Source organism: Astatotilapia calliptera, chromosome 7 (assembly GCF_900246225.1).
Source record: "Astatotilapia calliptera chromosome 7, fAstCal1.2, whole genome shotgun sequence".
Classification (NCBI taxonomy): domain Eukaryota; kingdom Metazoa; phylum Chordata; class Actinopteri; order Cichliformes; family Cichlidae; genus Astatotilapia; species Astatotilapia calliptera.
This window is the reverse complement of record NC_039308.1, coordinates 22,055,228-22,077,241: the sequence shown is the minus strand read 5'-3', so window position 1 is coordinate 22,077,241 and position 22,014 is coordinate 22,055,228. Positions and strand designations below refer to the sequence as shown.

Genomic DNA, 22,014 nt, shown 5'->3' with positions numbered 1-22,014 from the left:
AGCGCTATATAAATCGAATCCATTATTATTATTATTATTATATTAATTATATAGGACATAATCACATTTATATATAGCTAATATTACAGCTATATTTTAGTTATAGGACATAGTTTACGGTTACTTTTATATAGCGCTTTTCCGCATTAACTGAGCATCTAAAGCACTTTTTATAACAAGCCACATTATCCCATAGACACGAACATGCACAATCGCACACGTATTATATAAACACACAGAATGTTAAAGATAAAACAGGAATGAGCGCTGCCTGTGTTTACAAAATATGATACAGTGCTGAAACTGCTGACTCTTTACTTTTAGCTTTCAGTTCCTTCTTTAAAAACCAAAATAAAACGAAACCCTTTTGACCCTAATCCTTTTTCATTTTAGAATGTGTTTATAAATGTATGCTAGTAATATAACTATGTATGTTGTGCATCTGTGTGATAGAAAATTGCACCGTATTCTTGGTCAGTCTTTGGTGAAAACACTTTCCTGAGTGCTGCAGTGTGAGAGACTAAAAACAGAGAGGGAACACGTTGGCCTCGGAAAGATCCCAAAACACACACACACGAGAAAAGCTAAATGGTAAGAAGTATTTCCCGTGTCTGAAGAACGTCATCCTTTCTTGACGCCAACCACACGCAGAAGTCCATCCCTCTCCCTGCTCTGTCAGTTGCTTTACTTATTTCTCTGTCATTCTCATACTCACAGACACACACTGAGCTAAAGATAGTCATAGCTATGGTTTAGTTAGCCTCAAGGCCTGCAGTCAAACATCTGGAAAACAGCTGGTAGCTGAATTAAGGACTACTGCCTGGGCAATGGTGGCTTTTATTGTTCTGCAGTCCAAATCTGTTCCCTCTATAATTAAACTGCAGTGCTAATGAAGGTGTGAGGATTTATGGCATTGTGAATAAGCAGCTTGTCAAGACACCACAAATCCTGTGAATGCTTCAAGCAAACTTGAGACCTGTAAGCCTCGATGACTTCTTATGGTTGCATCATCTTTGCCAAACAAATGAAGTGCATGAACATAACTCCTTTCAGCAGTAAGTAAACCCAGGAAGTGAGTGGTGTGTGGGCCCTAGTATTTTTAACTTCTGCACCTGCTCCCTGTTGTGCCGACAGACCGAGCCTGGGACTTACTGCTTTCTCAGACACGTTCATAACATTCATTCATGTATACTTTGGCACTCTTGCAGCAAGGAAAAAAGGTGAGTGAGAAAGAGAGGTGAGATTATTGCACTAATATTTGTTCCACTGTCTTTTGGAACATATTCCCCATATTTTCTAGCTCGGAAGATGTAAAAGCCAATCAGAAAATAGCATCTGCTGAATAAGCGTATCTGCTTTGCACACTGCAGTATTTGTATACTGGAGCAGCTTCTTTAACACCTGATTCTGCAGAACGGATTCAAGAACAAGAGGTAGTGTTTTGGGACAAACGAGCACACTGCCACACCTCTGAACAATGTATTGTGCCCTTGACAGTTTTTTTACATGGAAATGCAAGGGAATCTAACTAAGGTATACCAAACTCCACAAAACACAAACAGGGGATATTCTGCCATTTATAGCCAAGTGGCAAAGTGACCATACATAGCATTATTTGAGACAGATTTTACAGAAATTTTACAGACGTGAGCATCAGAATGGAGAAGACAGAAAACTTTGAATGTGGTTGCTGGTGGACTGAGTATTTCAGAAACTGCTGGGACTTTCCTGCACAACCATCTCTAGAGCTTACAGAGAATGGTTGGAACAAGAGAAAATGTCCAGTTAGCAGCAGCTCTCTGGGTGAAAAATGTCTTGTTAACACCACAGGTCGAAGGAGAATAGCCAAACTACTTCAACATCCATCCCTACGTGACCACAATGATGGTGCCTTCCAGCAGATTAACAAACCATGTCATGATGTTCAGATCATCTCAAATTGTTTTCTTGACATCAAAACGAGTTTTCTGCACTCAAATGACCTCCACAGTCTCCACATGTCAATACAAAAGAGCACCTTTGGCATGTTGTGAAATTAGAGAATTGCATCATGTATCACCTAACAAATCTGCATCAAGCCCGTGATGCTGCGTGATGCCTTCATTTCAATGTGGACCAAAATCTCATAGGAATTTTTCCAGCACCTTCTTGAATATATGCTGTGAAGAATAAAGGCAGTTCTGAAGGCAAAAGTGGGTCCAACCCAGAACTAGCAAGGTGTAACTAATAAAGTGGCCAGTTAGTGTATATATTAAGAAAAAACTCAAAGTACATATAAAAATTACACAATTAAAACTCCTCATCCTCTGGCTGCATGCCTCTGCAAGCATGGATACTAGCACACCCAAACACAAAGCAGTGGATTTTTTGGAGCAGACACTAATGATCCTAATGAATCAATGCTCTGTGTGCCGGTTGTTTTGATGCCTATCCTTTTGTTTTCTGTCTTGGCAGTCGTGCTATGTGTTGCTGATCACATGGCCTTTAGAACCCGCTTGACTCATCTTCTGACTTAGACACTTGTTTTGTGAGGTTACTCAACCTGACACTTCCATCAGACAGTTATCCCAGTAGCTCAGCTAACAATCATGACCAACTGTAACCAATGACTTCCTGTATGTACAGTAGGCATTCCTGCTCAGGTATCAAGGTAGGAAATTTTGAATGGAACTAGATGATAATATATGAGATGAGCTCCTATCAAACATTTATCCCCACAAGCTCTATCTTATCTTGCATGCAAAAAGAGAAACAGCCCGATTCCACTAACACTGCTCATCCTTCTTTATGTGCATCAGTATGTTTGATAGAACAGATGCAACGTCCGTCTGTTACGTTGCTGAAGAAGACATTAGTTCAACACAGAGAGGGGTCACAGGCAACATGTACCAGTGATTACAATTGAAAATGTATACTTTACAGCGTGCAGATGCACACGCACACACACACACACGCGCGCACACACACACACACACACACACACACACACACACACACACACACACACACACACACACACACACACACACACACACACACACACACACACACACACACACACACACACACACACTTTTAAGATGTGGAGATGTGACAGTAAAGGAAATATCTGTCTAAACTAATATCAATAAGCATGTGTGCTTAAATGCTAACAGATGGTGGAAGAACATTTCATCTCCGCAGACATTACCATGTTTTCTACGTCCTATCTGACAGGGGAGTAACATGGTAAGATCCTCTGGACAATTATAACATCTCTACAAACGTGATATCATTTTGTACAACTTCTAATCTACTTATTAGTGCTCTTTAACATAAAATTTCTTTTTTTTTTTTTGGTCACCAAAATGATTTTTGTCCTAATAGTGAAACCCCACTCCCAAACAAATCCAAATTTGAAGGCTTGAGTGGTGGGGTGGGGGAGTGAATCACTCCACCATTCCCAAATTATCATTAAAATGGTTACATTTAAGCAACAAAAACTCACACAAAAATATGGTTTGAGTTGCCATTTCTTTAAAGCTTTATCGTCTCTGTTACCATAATAAAGCATGGCCACTGAAGAATCTAGACAACGTGCTACAGACACAAAATATACTTCCTCTTGATATACGTTAGTTATAAAGTCGTCCCTGATGTCCATAAAAAGAGTCAAATAAATCGATATTTTTTGTGACCATTTAATTTTTATTTTTATTTTTTTGCAATGAGGCCAGGCTGGTTTGGCAGGGCATTACAGTTCCACTTTGGCAGAGAACAATTTGCTTCACTTCAAGCCAACTGCATACTTAATCAGTGTTCAGCAAAGGATAAAGTATGACACTATAGATTAGGAGCAAAGTGTAACCACAGCACAGACATTGTTGCGTCACTGTAAAATCCTTTCTGTTCTTCCGCAACTAGTCCCCCTTCGACATTCCCTGTGCTTTTCAGCACGCTGAGCCCCTCTCAAGTTAATCTTGTCTAAATTATCTCTAACTGTCGACACTTTTACAATTCTTCGCGTCGTTGTTGATGTTTTGCCGTTATTTACTTAAACAGCTGCAGTAGACTTTTTGAATGCTGCAGGCTATTCCGTTCGTGCAGCATTAAACCCGGAGCTGCTTGTGGCCTTTTGAAAGTTGTAGACCTGACACAAGTCAAAGCGTGTTTAGCTTCAAACTTGCTTTTTTGAAACACGTGGACATGACAGTATGTCAAGAGTTCATGTTTTTCAATCAAAAACGCCAGAATTGTGAACACTGATGTACAAATACTCACAACAGGTACCCAAAATGATCTTTAAAATATCTATTATTGAATAGCGAGGCCATATGGTTTATGTCGCTTGTGCGATTCTGCCTTATTTTTATCCACAAAGTGTTATTTTTCTTGACTTAATGTTATATTTACTGTTATATTATAGACCTTAAACATGCAAACTTCACAGTAATATCACACCATAGTTAACGCTGCAGTATGTGTGACTGAAAGTGATGTCTGATGACGTGGACTGCTCAGCAACTGTGTTTCAGTGCTATTGCCGTCATTCACCTCCTACATCGTTCCCTCGCTCACCTGGAGACCGCTGGGAGCACTGTGAGAATCATGTTCTTTGATTTCTCCAGTGCCTTCAACACTATTCTTCCCACGGTCCTGAAGGACAAGTTGGAGAACTCTGGAGTGGACCATCACCTCACTACCTGGATCCTGGACTACCTCACCGACTGACCACAGTATGTGAGAACTCAGGGCTGTGTGTTGGACAGAGTCGTCTGCAGTACGGGGGGCCCCACAGGGAACGGTTCTGGCTCTGTTCCTCTTCACCATCTACACTGCAGACTTCTCCCACAACTCCACCCAGTGTTTTCTGCAGAAGTTCTCTGATGACTCTGCAATAGTCGGCCTCATCACTGATGGGGACGACAAGGAGTACAGAGGACTGACTCAAGACTTTGTGGACTGGTGCCAGCTGAACTACCTCCAGATCAACACCAGTAAAACCAAGGAGCTGGTGGTAGACTTCCGCAGGCACAAACATCCTCCACTGCAACCACTGAACATCCAAGGTATGGACAAGCTGTGGACAGCTACAGGTACCTTGGTGTTCATCTGAACAACAAACTGGACTGGACTCATAACTCAGACGCCCTCTACAGGAAAGGTCAGAGCAGGCTGTACCTGCTGCGGAGGTCTTTTGGAGTGGAGGGCCCACTCCTGAAGACCTTCTATGACTCTGTGGTGGCCTCAGCCATCTTTTATGGTGTGGTCTGCTGGGGTGGCAACATCTCTGCTGGGGATAGGAAGAGACTGAACAGGCTGATCCGCAGGGCCATCTCTGTTCTAGGATGCCCTCTGGACCCAGTGAAGGTGGTGAGTGACAGGAGAATGGTGGCTAAGCTTTCATCCCTGTTGGACAACATCTCCCACCCCATGCAGGAGACTCTGACAGCACTGAGCAGCTCCTTCAGTGGCAGGCTGAAGGAGACAGAGACGGAGAGATTTCGCAGGTCTTTCCTCCCCACTGCTGTCAGACTCCACAACAAAGACTTCAACTGATCAAACACATTATTAGTCATACTAATATTATTGTAAAAGTGCTACATCCACAAGCATCTTAGAACCACTAATTAAATCTCCATATGTAACAAATCCCAACAGTCATCATCTGTGTCTATCAAATATTGAGATTCACTGGTAAGAAAAGTGATTAATGTTGCACAAACTAACCATAATACACATAAAGATGTTATTAGCGATTTCAGACAGTCATGTAAAACACCGATCCCAGCATAAACTTTTACTTCAACCGCGCATGTACAGTATGTTCCCTAGTGTGTCCAACCAGGCAAGTCTGACAGCAAGAGCCGTGTGTCAGCCTCTGATGACACTTTAGTAAACTAAAAAGGGAGCTACTTCAATAACCTCCAACAAAGCACTGCTCCCACTAAAGATGGAAACAACTAACGTGTTTCATCACTTGAGGCAAAAAACATACAGTTGAGCACAATCAGGCTGTAAATGACGAGATGCTAGCAGCTGGTGACGTGCAACCAAAAAGTAAACAAATGATCCCCCCACCATGACACGAAGAGCAAACAGTGGATGGAAATTATTGATTTGGTTACGTAGTGGAAAAGCAGGGCTTTAAGGAGCTAGTTATAAAACTCGATCGAAGACAAACCAATAGAGGAAGGAAGATACATTTCAGCATTAGTTATTTTTAAACTAAGATGTTACGCAGTCATGTTATACTTTTCCTTAAATTTCAAGGAAAGATAACGAGGCTACGTTTGTGTCAACTTTTGACTTACGTTGTGTCACAACTAGAGCACCATAACGCTCCTGCTGCTGCTGGTGGCACCTTTTTCAATCGACTCGCTCTTCAAAGTAGGAAGTGGCTCAGTGCAAAAGGAGGATGGAAAACACCCATTTATTTACACTCATAAATGCTGCTACTTGTGGGCATCCAAAACAAAAAAAAACAAAAAAAACCACTGTTCACAAAATTTTTTTCTATGTAGTCAAAAAAATGTATTGCACATTTCCTTTAAATATTGTGATATACTTCTGAAGCTGTAACCCACTCCTGGGTGCAACATGTTATATCTAACACCAGCGGTCCCCAACCTTTTTTGCGCCATGCACTAGTTTTGTCTGACAATGTTTTCACAGACCGGCCTTTAAGGTGTCATGGACAAATACAACAAAATAAAACCAAGACTGGTACCAAAAAAAAGAAAAAAAAGTTTATTCATAACACACGGGAAAAGACCCAGGGAAACAGAGTTAACAATAAAAACGACAAAAAAAAAAAAAAATAACGATAAAAACCTTAAATTCCACACCCAAGGCTCAACTCTCACGGCCCGGTAGCAAATGACTCACGGGCTGTGGCCCAGAGGGTTGGGGACCGCTGTCTTACACAACATGAATTTGCTTTTGACCTTTTTTAACTGGGGTTTTTTTCTGCACACTGAAGAAGTTTTGATCTTGCAACCAATTCTGACTTTTAACTTGTTTCTTAAGGTTGGGTTTAATTTACTCACACCTAAAATCAAATGGCCTATTAAAAAAAAAAAAAAAAAAAGGAGAAGAAGAAACAGGCAGAGTTCTTGTAAGAAGGCAGCACAGACTCTTTGCCTTAACTGCATGCGAACCAATCGTGCTTATGTGAGCAGTCAGCCCTCAAAGACATATGTTTGTGTATGCCAGAAAAGGCTGCTTAACCAGGACATAATTGTGATATATGATTGTTTGATAGCACTTGAAAAGAAAAAAAAAATCTCAAAAATATGTGTTGATGTTTACTCTAATATGCGACACAATTTGTCCCAGGGAAACTCAGTCAAAACTACATTTCTGCAGTTGGTATCAACTTTAGTGTTTTGCAGTAACAGAGCTTGGGGGAGAACGTAAGCTGATCAGTCAAACTGCAAATATGATATGACATTGCCAAAGGGTGTACTTACCGCCACAGCTATCATTGAGTCGTCTGGTTTCCATTCTGCTTTCTGGTAGAAGCCAAACTGAGCCGCTGCCTTTGCAGACTCGATATAGCTGACTATCAAAACACTGGGCTGTGGGTGGGAAACAGAAATATGGGAAAGAAAGTGAGCTCTGGAGGTCAAAATCATCTGATTTGATATTAAACAAATAACACTGGAGCTACAAAAGAAAACAGCATACCTCTTGTATCAAGTAATTAATATAGAAATATTTAAAAAATACTTAAAAAAACATGCTGTGTGACAGCTAGTAACTCATCTATCTACAAAAAAATAAAAATGAAATAAATCCCAGGCAGCAGCCCAGTAAACAATGTCAGTGTGATATTATGACAGCAGCTTTATTTCTAGTGTTGGTTGTGATTGACAGAGATAATCTATAAAGATATTTGTCAGCCAATGTGCTGGAAGGGGATTTGTCGGGAATGATTTATTGCCTCAAATGGTGGGTATTTGGCAAAGAAGAAATACAGATTTGATTTCAAATTCTTTTCCAAAAATGGGATGACTATAATACCTCAGTGATGCCAAAAATCTCCTACCTAGTGAGGCCCATGGACTGTGAAAAATCTATTTTTACTGAGAAAACAAAAGCATGTTGAGGCTTCTCTTTCTATCACGCAAAATGGATAAACTACAGGTGTGTTGCGAAGTTCTCATACAGCCATCATGGGCATAGATGTCATGGCAATTACCGGTATGTGGGTTTTCATGAACTGTTCTTTTTCCAGGGCTGAATGACTGTACAGCATACATCTATAATGACTTTAAAAAAACAAGAACTGGGTGCACAAGGTTCTACAATATCTTTTAAATTGGCAAGACCAAGGCCTATTAAATTCTTTTAGTGATCATGACTACAACTGGTGGTTTTTCTTTGGCAGCATAAAAATGATTTGTTTGATAGCACTCATTGGACTGACCAATACTCAGAACAATGGGGAATTCCAAGGAACTCAGTGATGACCTAACATTTACACAAGTTGACACAAGGAGCCATTGCTAAACAAATACATCTTTCAAAAAAAATGTACAACATAAAAAAACAAACAAAAAAAACAGTTCAGAGAAATCACTGCAAGCCCAAAGTTAACATGACATTCATGCCTGATATCTGCATGTATACTTATAACCACAACTGTATGCTTGAGGCTACCACCCTTAGTTTACCTCACCTTATTCTCTCTACAGCAAAATAAGAACTAGCCTACAGCTTCAAAAAGAAAACCTGTATGTCCAACCAATAAATTTTCAAGTTTTAAAACAGCTGCTGAAGAGGAAAAAAAATGTGAAAAGATTTGGTTTCTTAAGATCAAGCATCTGGCACAGTATAATTCAACATTCAACAATAACAGTACAGAGCATCAACAATAATGGAAGCTTGAGACTTGCTACAAAAGTATGACTGCCAATTGATTTTACTGCCAATTGAAGTGGTAATCAAGCTTTTTCATGTGTGGGCTTCACTCTGGTGACCTCTCTTGATTCAGTTAATCCTGTCCTTCCACTTACACAATTAGCACCACAATCATTGAAAACATTTTAAAAGTATGTATGGCATCCCAGAGTGTTAAAGTAAGGCTGTTGAATCAGTTTTCAGTGAGATATAACAAGGATCATTATTACAGTAAAAACAGGACACTGGCTATGGTGAGGTAAAGCAGTAATGTAATTCCAGCTGTGCAACTTTAATGCTGGTATCTACTCACTGTAATGAGACAACGGGCTTAACCATTCCTAACCTATTGTGTCGCTTTCGTAGAATTAAAATTTAATAATGCCAATGATACCTGAACCTGATGGAAACAGAAACCTATCTCCTCATTAGGAAAAGCAAAACTTACTTAAATAGAAGTAGCACACTGACATGTTGGAAGCTCAATAGCTTACTTTTGTCTTTCTACATCAACACACTGGATTTGAAAGGAAACCATCACAGTGAGGTTAGTCTTTACTTTTGGTACTTTCTGTCAGTCACCTGGCAAGACTGAAAACTACTAAGCCAAATTTTTGGTGCCATTTATTTGGTAGAATAATGATTCTATGAAAATGCTGACTTCTCCTTGGGAAAAACCCCTAATTTGCTCATTGCTAATCACAATATTGACAACATTAACAATACCAAAAAAGGATCCAAGTTAAATTGTATGGAAATAAAAGTTTGTGAACTTTTGTTTCCTTATTTTGTTTAAAAATCAAAATTATTTCTTCCTCTGGTAGCCCTGCAGTAGCCTAATGTTAGCCATCTGATAACCCCTAAGCTATACAGAAAAGTTGAAGGACACAATGGACTTAGTAGGGGTGACCAGCACATGTCAAGAGGAAGAAGTTCCTCCAATCGACATTCCTTTTCCTGGATGCCCCACGGATACTTGCAGGCACTCAGAACTCTTAAGAAAGGAGGGGAAACAAAACAAGGTCGCATCCTGTGCAGGTCTCTGGAAATGAACTGTAACCCTGATCCATTGTTGCCACAACTCAATAATATTCAGACTGTGTGCATGTATCACAGACCGTTATAAACAATGTACACAAGAGCAGGTTATAAAAATCAATTATATGCTCCCTTTCGATGTCACCATGGCAAAAACGTTCAAATAAACAAGGCCAACAGAGAAGAATTCAAAATACTCTGTATGATGTTGATAAAGATACTGAAGAAGTACTAAAATGGAGGCACACCAAACAATTCATGACCCATTCCGCATTTCTATGGTATTGAAAGCTGAGCTTAGTGGGTAGAGAAGTTCCCTGGAAACAGTGAAAGAGAAACCACATCTACTCTCTGCATTTTTTTTAATTTTAAATTAAAAAAAAAAAAAAAAGTGTGAAAAACAGGAATTAATATGATGAAGCTGCCACCATGTCCAACATCACCTGAATCCCACATGCAGTGACTCAAAATATATATTGAAATATACGTATTTTTTCTTATGCTGTTAGACTTCTTCAATTAACCCTTGTTTCAACAACTTATCAAGAAAGTCCTTGATGTTTTTATTTGCATTTCTTGGGAAGAAGAGATTGCCAATAAAGCATTCATGTGTTTGACAAGCTACTGACCTACCACTAATTTCTACAGTCTGTCCTTCCAAGTTCCATTTTGAATGTCACATCACTGGCATCACTATCTGTTCAGCCCTGTTTATGTTGTTACCACGCACCTCAAAGTCACTGCTCCCTTGGCTCTATACCAGCAGGTTCAGGAGTCAATTAAGCCAGATGTTTTAGATGTTGCAGTGCTCAGAGTTTGGTGTTTTGTTAAGAAACCAGCTGCAGCACAGCATGTTGGCACTTTTATAAACTTATTGGTGCGGTCCAATAAGTTTATAAATAGACAGAATTAACATTGACTGATTGGTTTAAGTCACTGTGAAATGTTCCTGTCATGTGACGCATTTGTGGCCATGACATACAAAATAAACACCGCGATTATTGTGCTGAGATAAGTGTTGACATTTATTTTGTAACTGCGCTGCCTAAATTCCTGAAAACTACTGGTAAGCAAAACATGTCATGGCATGTTTTGAACACTATTACAAATGTTTTGTTGACAGTAACTTAACCTTTGACCTGTATGTTGCTGGGTAAAACTGATGAGTAGAGCGGATGTAGCTGTACATGGCTTAGGTGGTAGCGTAGGTGGTCTACCAATCTAAAGGTAGTGGACTGCTCCCTGACTCCTCCAAAGGTACTGACCCCCGCTATGTAGGCATCTGTATGAATGTGTGTAACACTTATAGTAAGAAAGTGTTTTGAATGCTCAACTGAGCAGAAAGGCACTATATAAGTACCAGTCCACCTACCAAAATATACAATTTACTAACATTTGGGCAACTTTAAACTGAACTGCTATAAAGCGTCTATCAGGTGAACACCAATCCACTGTGGTTGAGTTTTGCTGTCAAATTATCGTTTTAACTTAAGTAATGAATGACACATCCACGTGTAATGATGTGTAACGAGTTCACCTGCCGTCTGATATCTGTGTACGTGGAACCCTCTGCCAACACATGAAGGTTAAAAAAAAAGAAAGAAGACGTAGTAGTTTGAGTTACTCATATGGGGACACCACAGTTTCTCCCCGTGTTTATTTACGGCACTTAATAAAACATGAAGGGCAGCCGGCCAGGTTATCACCCTCTGCTGCAATGCGTTTGAAATGAAAACGGCACCAGATCACATCTTAGCTAGCGTTTTTTTGTTTTTGTTTTGTCAGCTGATTTCAAGACCGATCAGAGTTTCAACTCACCCGACTAAACCAAACGCTGAGCTGCGTCTCTGACAGCAGAGCGAAGTAAAAGCGCTGGGAGCTGGGCTGGATGTAGAAGGGCTCTTCTTCGCTCCTCAGCGGACAAAGCAGCCTCCGTGGCCAGCCGGTTAGAAAATACATGACGGCAAACTCACTCCGCCTCGGCGCAGCAGTGCCAAATAGTTTGTGGCCCCCTGTTCCTCCTTAAGTGCAATATTTAATCCAGGTGACTCATGAGCGGCTCCGGAAATACAAAAAAAATTATAAGGTATATACAAGCCAGTGTTGACACCGGTTAAGGGTACCATACAGCTTCCAAACAGCCGAGTGAGGCTACACAGCTAGCCCGGGCTAGCGCTGGCTTTTCAACTTAAAGCTAATGAGAAGTCCAAGTGTAACCGAAAACAACAGCGCGCAAACCCGCAGCGTCACCATACGGCCCCAAACGGCGGGTTCAGACTCAAGAGCGGACCGATTAACTTCCACACCCGGTGCCGTGTGGGTTCTAGCGAAGTGTGGATCTGCGGTGTTTAGTAACAGCAAAGCGTCCAGTTTTCACTCCTCTGTGCCTCACCGTCGCCATCTTTCCAAGAGTCTGTCTGACCAAAAGCTGATTGGCTGCAATAGTGGAAGTTTGCGTCCTGTTGACATCTGACGTCACCGCTCCGTTGTGCGAATCCAGGTGGCGGTGTCGGCAGCTTGGCTCGATGCTGCCACCTGGTGGTGAAAATGGAAATGCCTGGGAAAAACAATTTCATAGGGGTGTGACTTAACTGCAGTCTATCTGACATCTTTTAATTGTAATACATTCTTTTTCTTCTACTTTTAATTCTTCTTTTCATTATTATTATTTGCAACCATTGCACTGAATCCTGCAACCATAATCCACATTAGATTTGCTATGTTCTTTTTAAATCAACATATATCAACACAAGCTTTTAACCTAATTATTTAGAGCCTGTGCATCAGTTTTATCTTTTATATCCAGCTCATAAATCCATCCATGAAATGGCGCGCTATTTAGCAGAATAAAAGTATTATTGAAATAACATGGAATTTTAATCATGTTAGTGTATCATTCTTCCCATAATAATAAAATAAAATAAAGTTTGTGGAACAGGACTATGCTGAAGCACTCAGTGAGTGTTGATGGACAAGTAGAGAGAAGGTCAGGAGGAGTTGCACTGGGTCTTTGTGGAGCCAGAGAAAGGGTAGGTTTACAAGATGGATATATGACCTGCTGTGTTGTATGGTTTGGAGATCACAGTGTCAACATAAAGACGGGAGACTGATCTGGAGGTGGCAGAGCTGAAGATAATGAGATTACCACTGGGAGTCCACCAAGATTAGAAATGAGTATATCAGAGAAATAGCTCAGGCTGAGTGGTTTGAAAAATAAGTCAAGAGAGGCAAGGCTGAGATGGTTTGGAGCGAAGGATAGCAGATATACGGGACAAAGGATGGAGCTGCCAGGCAGGAGGAAAACAGGAAGACCACAGAGAAGATTCATTCATGTAGTAAAGGAGGATGTGCAGTTGTTGTGACAGAGGAGGATGCTAGAGAGATGCAGGGAAGCAGCTAGATGTTGTCAGCGGCTAAAGAAGGAAAAGAAGCAGTGTTTGTGAGTTTTCCTCCCCATAAACATTTACTGTTTATATATATATATCACTAACGCCACAGATATAAGACATGTATTTAATTTTTTTTAAACTTTATTTATTTATTTATTTACATTTTATTAGACTAGGTGCTTTTTAAAAGTAAATAAATACAACTAACGCGTCAGTAGGTGGCGGTAAAACTCTTATAACTTCCGCAAACCGCCAAAAAAGTGAAGAGAAGAAGAAGCAAAGGAAGAAGCATGGCTGCAGATATGAGATTACCGACCATTAGAAAAACCGTGTCGCTATCAGCGTCTGCTTTTGACCGAAAAGATCTGGTCGTACCGGGGGATGTTATTACTTCAGACACTGGGTTCATGAGGTAGGTGTTGGTTTTATTTGAGTTATTATGGGAAATCAACCAAACACAGGAGTGTGCTGCTGTTCGGGTCTGTTTCAGGTATCTGGCTTGTAAAGGTAAATAAATAAAAGCTCCAGATGACAGCCAGTGCCATACTGAATTAGCAGGTGAGCATAAAGTCAGCCGGTCTCATTTGCAACCTTCTACACTGATACACAGTAAGTAAGGATAAGGACTCTAATCGGATAAACTGCCGCATTGTGTTGTGTGACCTCTGAATGCTGCACTTTACCCTTGTTTCTTTTTCTTTTTTTTTTTTTTGGCTGTTCTCTTCAGAACTAATGTTTGATACCGTCTGTCCGCAGGGGTCATGGCACCTACGTTGATGACGACAAGTTGACAGCTTCAGTCGCAGGAGAGGTGCAGAGGGTGGACAAACTCATCTGTGTCAGGCCACTTAAGACCAGGTGAGTGATTGAACTCTTAAACGGTCAAAGACTTAGATAGGCCTGTCATCTATATACTCATTCTTACATTGTAAAGTGTGCTTTGATTGCAGGTTTAATGGTGAGGTTGGAGATGTTGTGGTTGGCAGAATTACAGAGGTAATTCCTAGTATTTGTTCTCATATACAACCACTTTAGTTATAAGAAAAGACAGTGATTGCAGAAACTTGTTTTCATTTTGGTTCATTTTGGGGGTTTTTTAAATTTTCTTCTTCTTCTTCTTTAAAATGTATAGGTGCAGCAGAAAAGATGGAAGGTGCAGACAAACTCCCGACTGGACTCTGTCCTCTTGTTGTCTTCTGTAAACCTGCCAGGAGGAGAGTTGGTGAGATGGTAGAAAGTGTGATTCACTGGGAGAAGACAGCTTTGGCTGACGTATTAAAATTAATATTTGATCTTCTTTCTTTCTTTCTGTCTTACTTACTTAGAGGAGAAGATCAGCAGAAGATGAGCTGACCATGAGAGAATATCTTCAGGAGGGAGATCTCATCAGTGTAAGTCAGACTTCTCTATTATAATTTCTCACTGGCTTTCCAGTGATTTTATTCCCGGTTACATAATCTGTGTTGAACCTTTCTTGTGGTTTCAGGCAGAGGTGCAGTCTGTCTTCTCGGATGGAGCTCTTTCACTTCACACCCGTAGTTTAAAGTATGGAAAAGTAAGTTATTCCAGTGTACACAAAGATATGTGAAAAGGTAAAGGGCAAGTTTATTTATATAGCACATTACAAATGACCAGAGTTGATCAAAGTACTTCACAAGTAAGATGTCAGGGTTTTTTTAAAGGCCGGAAAGTTGAAACTGAGCAAAGAAAAGTAAAAAGATCTATTATGGCAGATCTATTATGAAATAGAAACACATTCAAGAGACTCAGGGCAACAACTGAAAAGCTCTATGACCCCTATTTTTTTTTTTTTTTTTTTTTTTTTTTTTTTTGGATTAGCGGAGCTCCGAAAGGAGTGTGGACATTAATAAGAGCAGACAAATACGGGGGGGGGGGGCAGGCCAACCTATTTAGTATCCTAAAAACAATCAATAAAATATTCAAATTAACCCTAAAACTGACAGGATGCCAGTGAAGTCAAGCTAAAACTGGAGTAACTGTGTTAGTTCAATAATAAGAGTAACGATCGTTATTTTTATTTTCATTTAAACTAACACCCTGTCTCTGCTTCCTCTGACTATCAGTTGGGTCAAGGAGTACTGGTCCAGCTTTCCCCTTCTCTGATCAAGAGGCAGAAAACGCATTTCCACAACCTGCCGTGTGGCGCATCCATTATCCTGGGGAATAATGGCTTTGTGTGGTTGTATCCCACACCGGGCCAACAAGAGGAGGAAGCTGGGGGTTTCTACACCAGCCTTGAGGTAGGACACCACAAAAAACTGTATTCCATATTTTTATTACTGATCAATGGGCATATGAATTTGGAAAACAATTTCTTGTTGTTTTAGGAAATGTAGGAATTTCAAATTGATACAATCGGTGCATTCACTAAAAATGTTGGTTGACTTCAAATCTCAGTGGAATTGACCTCAAGGTCAAAGGTCAAGTTCTCTGAAAGGTTTGTCTACTCAGAAGCTGAGGGGTAGCACTGGTGGTTGCCCACATTTTTCCTTCTGCTTTCCCAAGTTTGGAAAAGTAATGGATACTAATTTAATGTTTGAGTATTGATTTAAGTACATTTACATCAAGATTGAAAGAACTATGTGTCAGTTTTCTCTGCACACAAATCGCAATAGTAGTTTTCAGCTTGGCTGCTAAAAGTTCACTGAGAGTATTGAGCTGTTCTTGTCTATCAGTAGGAGGATTCAACACACAGCCATGCTTATAAAGAAAGTAACAAGAGACAGAAAAGCAAAAATGTATCAAAATATAGTTAATATATTGTATGTTATATATCAAAAGGTAGTAAATTTAAAAATGTAATTTAAAATAAAGGTGTGCACTGAAAAACTAAGTAGAGAAAACATGTAGAGAACCTAAGCATTCAGCACAAGGAACATTTTTTATTTTTTTCTAAATGGAAAGGCCTGGTTGTAGTTTGCAAAATCAGTGAGAACAAATTTTTATGGACTGATGAACTAAAACTTGGAAAGAGGCTCGGGCATGCATGGCTGTCAATGGAACGGGAACGCTGCCATCCATTAATGATTTTTACTGCTCACACAAGTAGTGTTTTGTGTGCTTAGCTTCAACCAAATGCACAAACTTTCATCATTCAACCTAAAGGCAAGGCCAGAGCAACCAACTATTCCATCAAGTTGGGGCATCCTTGACTGTTTGAGTCAATCACCTTCGTGTGCCACACTCGGCTTGGTAAAAAAGCACCTTCAGCAACACGGGCTGAAGGCAGCTTCAGTCTGAAGGAGCATTAGAAAGACGTTTAAAAAAAATGTTTGCAAGTTGAAGACTTGCAAGAGTATGTAATGATGCTCCGGATGCTTGTGGTTTACACCGTACACACAGAGCTTATTCGTTTGTGCATCTCTCATCTCTGGTTCCTCAGCCTGTCAGCCTGTCGGATCGAGAGGTCATTTCACGGTTGAGAAACTGCCTGCTGGCTTTGGCTGCGCACAAAGTCCTCCTGTATGACACCAGTGTTCTCTACTGCTACGAATCATCACTTCAGCACCAGGTAAGAATCACTCCAGTAAAAACCAGCCTTTGAAACTAAATTATTGACATTACTACAATTTACAGTCATTTTTTGTTATAATGACACCTGTTGTTTCATGTTTGTAAACAATATGATTACAAAACTATTGCAACACCAGAAAACCCCCAATTCTTTTCTGTGTCATATTGTGCCATCTAGTGGTCATACTGTAATTCTCCAGCTCCTGGGCACCACTAGTGGAAAAAATACTGTGCAGTTCTCAACTTTGACTCGGCTGTTTTTGCAGTGTGGAACAGTCACGGTTGATTTCATTGCCCTTTGGGGTGGGGAACAAATGACTTAATCGCCCATGCGTCTCGCAAACACTACTCTTGCAATGATATCAGCATATCCACTATGTGGCACATTTTTCTTCTGTATTATATTTACAATCGAGCCAACCCATATAAAGTGTTACTGTGCACTCGCGCTCAAGCTGCAACTCTATAAAAACACTTTCTGTTACCATAAACACAGACTGAAAACATGTACATCCATGGGTGTATGTGGTTATGCTTTTGATTTATGTTGTCTCTGTAGGTGAAGGACCTCTTAAAACCAGAGGTGATGGAGGAGATTGTAATGTTGACACAACAGAAGCTCTTGGAACAGGAGGGTTAAAGAGCCCAAAGCCTTGTCACAAGTCAAAATCACATCAGGCCAGCTGTGGACCCGACCACTGATCTGAAAGCTGAATTAGCTTTATTTTCTTAGAGATATAATTAAATTGTCAAAGTCCAACGTGTTTTATTAAAGGAAACCAGTATTATTGTTGGGTTGTTTTTAATAGCAAACGCAAGCGAAGTGTAACTCGTTCAATGTGTGCAGCATTCCAGCTATTCTAAAGTTTTACAAAATAATAGTCAATCTTTTTTTTTTTTTCCATGTGAGATATATACTGTATACAATAAATTTTGTGATTTCTATAAATTTTCACTGCATCTCAGTGTGGTCTGTCTGTGAACAAGGAAAAAACGTATCTGGGAATCTTTATTGTTTGGGCTCTAGTTCTTACAGGATTTTTTTTTTTTTAATTTAAATATCAATATTGGGCAATTTTAAAAATCTGACATAGTAGCCAATATTTTTTTGTCTTCTTTCAGATAGATGAAAAAGATTTCTTGAAATTTTCCGTGTAGTTACTAATGACCCTTTACTAAGATTATGTGACGGTGCTGTTTAAAATGATATTTTTGTATCGTTGCAACAAGTTACACATTATTTATTTACACTCTTTAAAAGTTTTGTTGGATCAGCTGGTTGTTCTGTTTGTGGTGTGCCAAACACATGTTGACAATAGGAAAGTTTCAGAGTTGTGGAGCTCTTTCAGTCATGTTAAGGTTAATTTATTAGACATTAATCTGATATATTGGTTAAGCTGATAAGAACAAACTTCTCACGTCAGCAGTAAAGGTTACGTATAATCACCATTTTAGTGGTTTTAATGGTGTCTGGAAATTGGTAGTTTTTAGTTATTATTTTAGGTTTGAGGGTATTCTTGCATAATCCATCCACTTTAAACGGCTCAATAATGGTGAAATGGGACTTTTCTTGAATAGATTGCTCCATAACCTCCTTTTCTTCTGTTTTACACATCCTTTGGTGGATTTGCTAATGTGCTAGGGGTCACTAGCTTGTAAAAATGTTTGAGCAGCTGGAACTCTATGATAAAATTCAGAAGTCATAGTTGACTCAGTAACTGCCCAAAGTGCCCAGTCACTGAGACAGTGGAAAAGCTAAAGCAAACCCAAACCATAATGTTTCCACCACCATGATTCACAGTATGAGTATGGCTTTGGTATTTGCCACTTCACTGGTACTGTAAACTGTAGGTTTTTTTGTTTTTTTTTAACTTTCTTTTTATTGTTTTTCTTTAAACACTATACAACAAAACGACAACAAAAAGATAAATACAACAAGTAGGATAACAAACAAAAAAAAACATGTTGGATCTCTTTGTTTCTAGTTTGTGGTAATGAGGTATGTTTGTTCTTAATTTTGGGTGTTATAAAAAATCTAATTACATTTTCCAGCAGTGCAGTCTCCAGGCACGTGATGATGTTGTTGACTGCTGTATTTTCCAGGTTTGTGACCATTCCTCATCAGATATGTTCACTCCCACTGTAGTTTTATTCTAATTTTCCTCCTGGACAATAAATGCTTTCCCTTGACACCTCTCATGTAGGTTAGATTTGTATAATATCTTTCTTGCGGTTGCAAGAATCCCTTGCTAACCCTGTGAAGAAAGTTTTCTTTTCTCTGCTTTTAGTGTCTTTAAGTTCCCTTAAAGTGGATAATTACAACACACCAGAACACAACAATATATATGTTAGAGATTTAAATTAGGTAAATTCCTTTAGATTGTGTAAAATATATATTTATATACAATCATAGGTTCACTCCCTACAGATATCCTGATAACATGCCACCCCTGATTCTAATAAGTATCTCAAAGTGGGATAAATGTTGAGTTAGATGCTTTAAAACTGAGTAAAGTAACCAAATTTGTGTAATTTATCTGTAAGCACAGAATCGAGTGTTTTCATAGTTTGATATGCCATCCATCCATTCGCTTCCCCCCCGCGGGGGGCGCTGGAGCCTATCCCAGCTGTCATAGGGCGAAAGGCGGGGTACACCCTGGACAGGTCGCCAGTCTGTCGCAGGGCCAACACACAGGGACAGACAACCATTCACACTCACATTCACTCCTAGTGACAATTTGGATTAATCAATTAACCTATCCCCACAAGCTGCATGTCTTTGGACGGTGGGAGGAAGCCGGAGTACCCGGAGAGAACCCACGCAAACACGGGGAGAACATGCAAACTCCACACAGAAAGACCCCGGCCTGATGGTGGAATTGAACTCAGGACCTTCTTGCTGTGCGGCAACAGTGCTAACCACCATGCCACCGTGCTGCCCAAGTTTGATATGCCAAAAATCATATATCCATACATATATCCTGAAGACAATTAGGCCTGGGCTAGATCATATTCTTGAGCAGTGAGTTCTTTATGGCTTTGATCAAATCCACCATTATATGTGTGGGTGGATGAACCTTTAACCTGTGTACCTTCAGCTTTTCTCCCCTGTGTGAGCGTACTCTCTCAGCCTCAGCTTGGCTGCAGTGTTGCTGCTCTCCCAGCACAACAAACCTTTGCTCTAGTCCTCCTGTGCTAGTCCACGCACGCACGTGACGTCGTACGTCGCCCCACCCACCCAGTAAACCACCTTGCGTATGGAAGTATGGCGGCCCCAGCTACAGAACTACTACTCGGCCAAAGTTTACTGCTGCGATTTTCACGTGAAAGCTATGAATAAGTACGAGAGCCAGGGGTTCGGTAACGAAGAGCTCGGCGACTGTGAACAGAGGAAAGGACTTGTAAAAAGAGTCGTCGCTCTCTGCCCGGCTGAGTTGCCTCGATTTGCCTTGATTAAAGTGCCTTTTAGTCCGGGTACCGCAGGGGAAGAAACTCCGCAAGACGAAAAAGTGGACACGGAAGTTTGAAACCAACTGTGGCTTTGGAAAGACCAGCTGCAAAGTGTTGAAAGGGTGGCGGTCAAATCATGTTTTTGTGAGACGTTTAAGTGCACTTGTCGGCGGTTTCCCTACCAGCGAGCCAGCGACAGCCAACTGTTGCCTGCTTGGTGTGCATTTAAGGGTCTGGCGCTGCATACCACCAGCAGTTGGTTAGCTTTCATGGCTATCTCCAACATTAGCTTAAGGTCGCCAGCTAACAAATCATATATATGTTTCTGTGACCGTGTAAGTTTCTGTAAACACTTGTTTTTACTCCCCACGGCGTTCGTAACTAGAGCAAAAGTTTGCTTTATCTGGCACATTTACTTCAGTGCCTGTTACTGATGATTAAATGATCTTTTTTTTCATTATTATTTTTTTTAACTTTGGTATTCCAATAAAATAAGGGCAGTATTGTTATGGCTATCAATACTTGCTACTTTTCTTGCTTTTTCTCTCCGTGACTAGTTTTTAAATCTAACACTTGGCAGTTTTTTTGCATATCTATAATAGAATAAAATAGAATAGCCCTTTATTGTCATTGTACAACTAAATTGTGGGTGCTCCACACCAACTGTGCGGAATAAAATGTAAATGGTAGATAGCAGGAATAAATATGAGTGTATCTTAACCTAGATTAGGGGTTTTAATAGCTATCTTTTTTATTTAAAGAGCCTTGAGGCAACTGATATTGTGTTTGGCGCTATATAGATAAAACTGAATTGAATAGACGGGCATTAAAATTAGAAAATTTAGCTGACGTTTAGGTTATAGGGAACAAGGGAAAACTAATTTGTATAGAAAAGGAAACACCTGACATCACAATTAAAGTGGAACACAATAAAACTAAATGAGCAGTTAAGATTAGCTTGTGGTTTGTTATTTGGCACATAAACTACCAGTCAAATTAGTTCTTGTTTTATTTTGACTTTAGGGTCATATATCTTTGTGTTAAATGAAATCATCACTGAATCTTGTTTTATTTGTCTCTAGATCGCTGTGAAATGTCCTGTAAAGCACTCACACTCCATTAATGCATGATAAACAGAGACATACTGGAGCATCACTGATTTGTGCTGGTGACCTCCATCACCTAAATTCTGGGAGGGGAGTGCCCGAGCCAGGGGAACGGATTCTTTTCTTTTCCCAATCTCCTCTTTTCCTGGTGGGCAACTGAGTCCAGCTTGGAGAGTCCCGGCTGCGGCCTGGCACCCTGCCCTTATGGGGCAGCAGCCGGGGAAGCTTGTAGGGGACCAGAGGAGACCCAGTTTGCCGGCCTTCATCAAGGGCTCGAAGAAGGAATCATCACGCCATGGGAACCAGCCCTGTAATGTTTTTGCTGTGCACGGTAAGATCAAATGTTTTTGTCACTTATTACGTTGACAGCAAATGGATTTCCTAAAGTATAATAAATTTGCTCAGTAGGGGAAATTCTTGATTGTTGAAGTGTGCATGTGTGCATTTTGAAGCTTTTTTTTGTTTGTTTGTTTTTTTGAATATCTTGTGTGGGCATTGGCCTGAAATCAAGCACAAAAAAATTCATTGTTATTTTTGACTCTCCCTGTGACAAACATTTTTTCAGCAGAATAAATCCCACAGTGAAAATGCACTTACTGGAGCAACCACTGTAC

At 40.1% G+C, this 22,014-nt stretch overlaps 3 protein-coding genes across 5 annotated transcripts in view; 2 read left to right on the top strand and 1 right to left on the bottom strand.

Moving 5' to 3' along the window:
• The window catches only part of ric1 (RIC1 homolog, RAB6A GEF complex partner 1), a 42,531-nt gene extending 30,165 nt beyond the window's left edge, over positions 1 to 12,366 (bottom strand). For both annotated transcript variants that reach the window (XM_026173795.1, XM_026173796.1), the window contains exons 1-2: positions 11,740 to 12,366; positions 7,452 to 7,559 (exon numbers count right to left, since the gene is read on the bottom strand). In XM_026173795.1, coding sequence (XP_026029580.1) covers positions 7,452 to 7,559; positions 11,740 to 11,880 — 249 coding nt within the window. In that variant the 5' untranslated portion in view covers positions 11,881 to 12,366. The remainder of the gene's footprint in view (positions 1 to 7,451; positions 7,560 to 11,739) is intronic.
• Positions 12,367 to 13,544: 1,178 nt separating this feature from the next.
• exosc2 (exosome component 2) lies at positions 13,545 to 17,797 on the top strand. Its single transcript, XM_026176922.1, has 9 exons — positions 13,545 to 13,722; positions 14,067 to 14,168; positions 14,261 to 14,306; positions 14,443 to 14,532; positions 14,636 to 14,701; positions 14,797 to 14,865; positions 15,395 to 15,571; positions 16,714 to 16,842; positions 17,404 to 17,797. Exons 1-9 carry the CDS (start codon positions 13,601 to 13,603, stop codon positions 17,482 to 17,484), a joined length of 882 nt encoding a protein of 293 aa, XP_026032707.1. The 5' UTR covers positions 13,545 to 13,600; the 3' UTR covers positions 17,485 to 17,797.
• Positions 17,798 to 20,018: 2,221 nt separating this feature from the next.
• Positions 20,019 to 22,014, top strand: part of abl1 (c-abl oncogene 1, non-receptor tyrosine kinase) — a 33,886-nt gene continuing 31,890 nt past the window's right edge. The window contains exons 1-2 of one of the 2 annotated variants that reach the window (XM_026173792.1): positions 20,019 to 20,589; positions 21,377 to 21,731. In XM_026173792.1, coding sequence (XP_026029577.1) covers positions 21,605 to 21,731 — 127 coding nt within the window. In that variant the 5' untranslated portion in view covers positions 20,019 to 20,589; positions 21,377 to 21,604. Of the gene's footprint in view, positions 20,630 to 21,376; positions 21,732 to 22,014 lie in introns of both variants that reach the window. The other variant, XM_026173791.1, reaches the window with a different exon arrangement.

Coding starts and splice junctions, on each gene's coding strand:
- exosc2 (XM_026176922.1), top strand. CDS start 13,601: ATGGCTGCAGATATGAGATTACCGACCATTAGAAAAACCGTGTCGCTA. Junction 15,572..16,713: donor GTTTCTACACCAGCCTTGAG/GTAGGACACCAC, acceptor CTGGTTCCTCAG/CCTGTCAGCCTGTCGGATCG. Junction 16,843..17,403: donor AATCATCACTTCAGCACCAG/GTAAGAATCACT, acceptor TTGTCTCTGTAG/GTGAAGGACCTCTTAAAACC.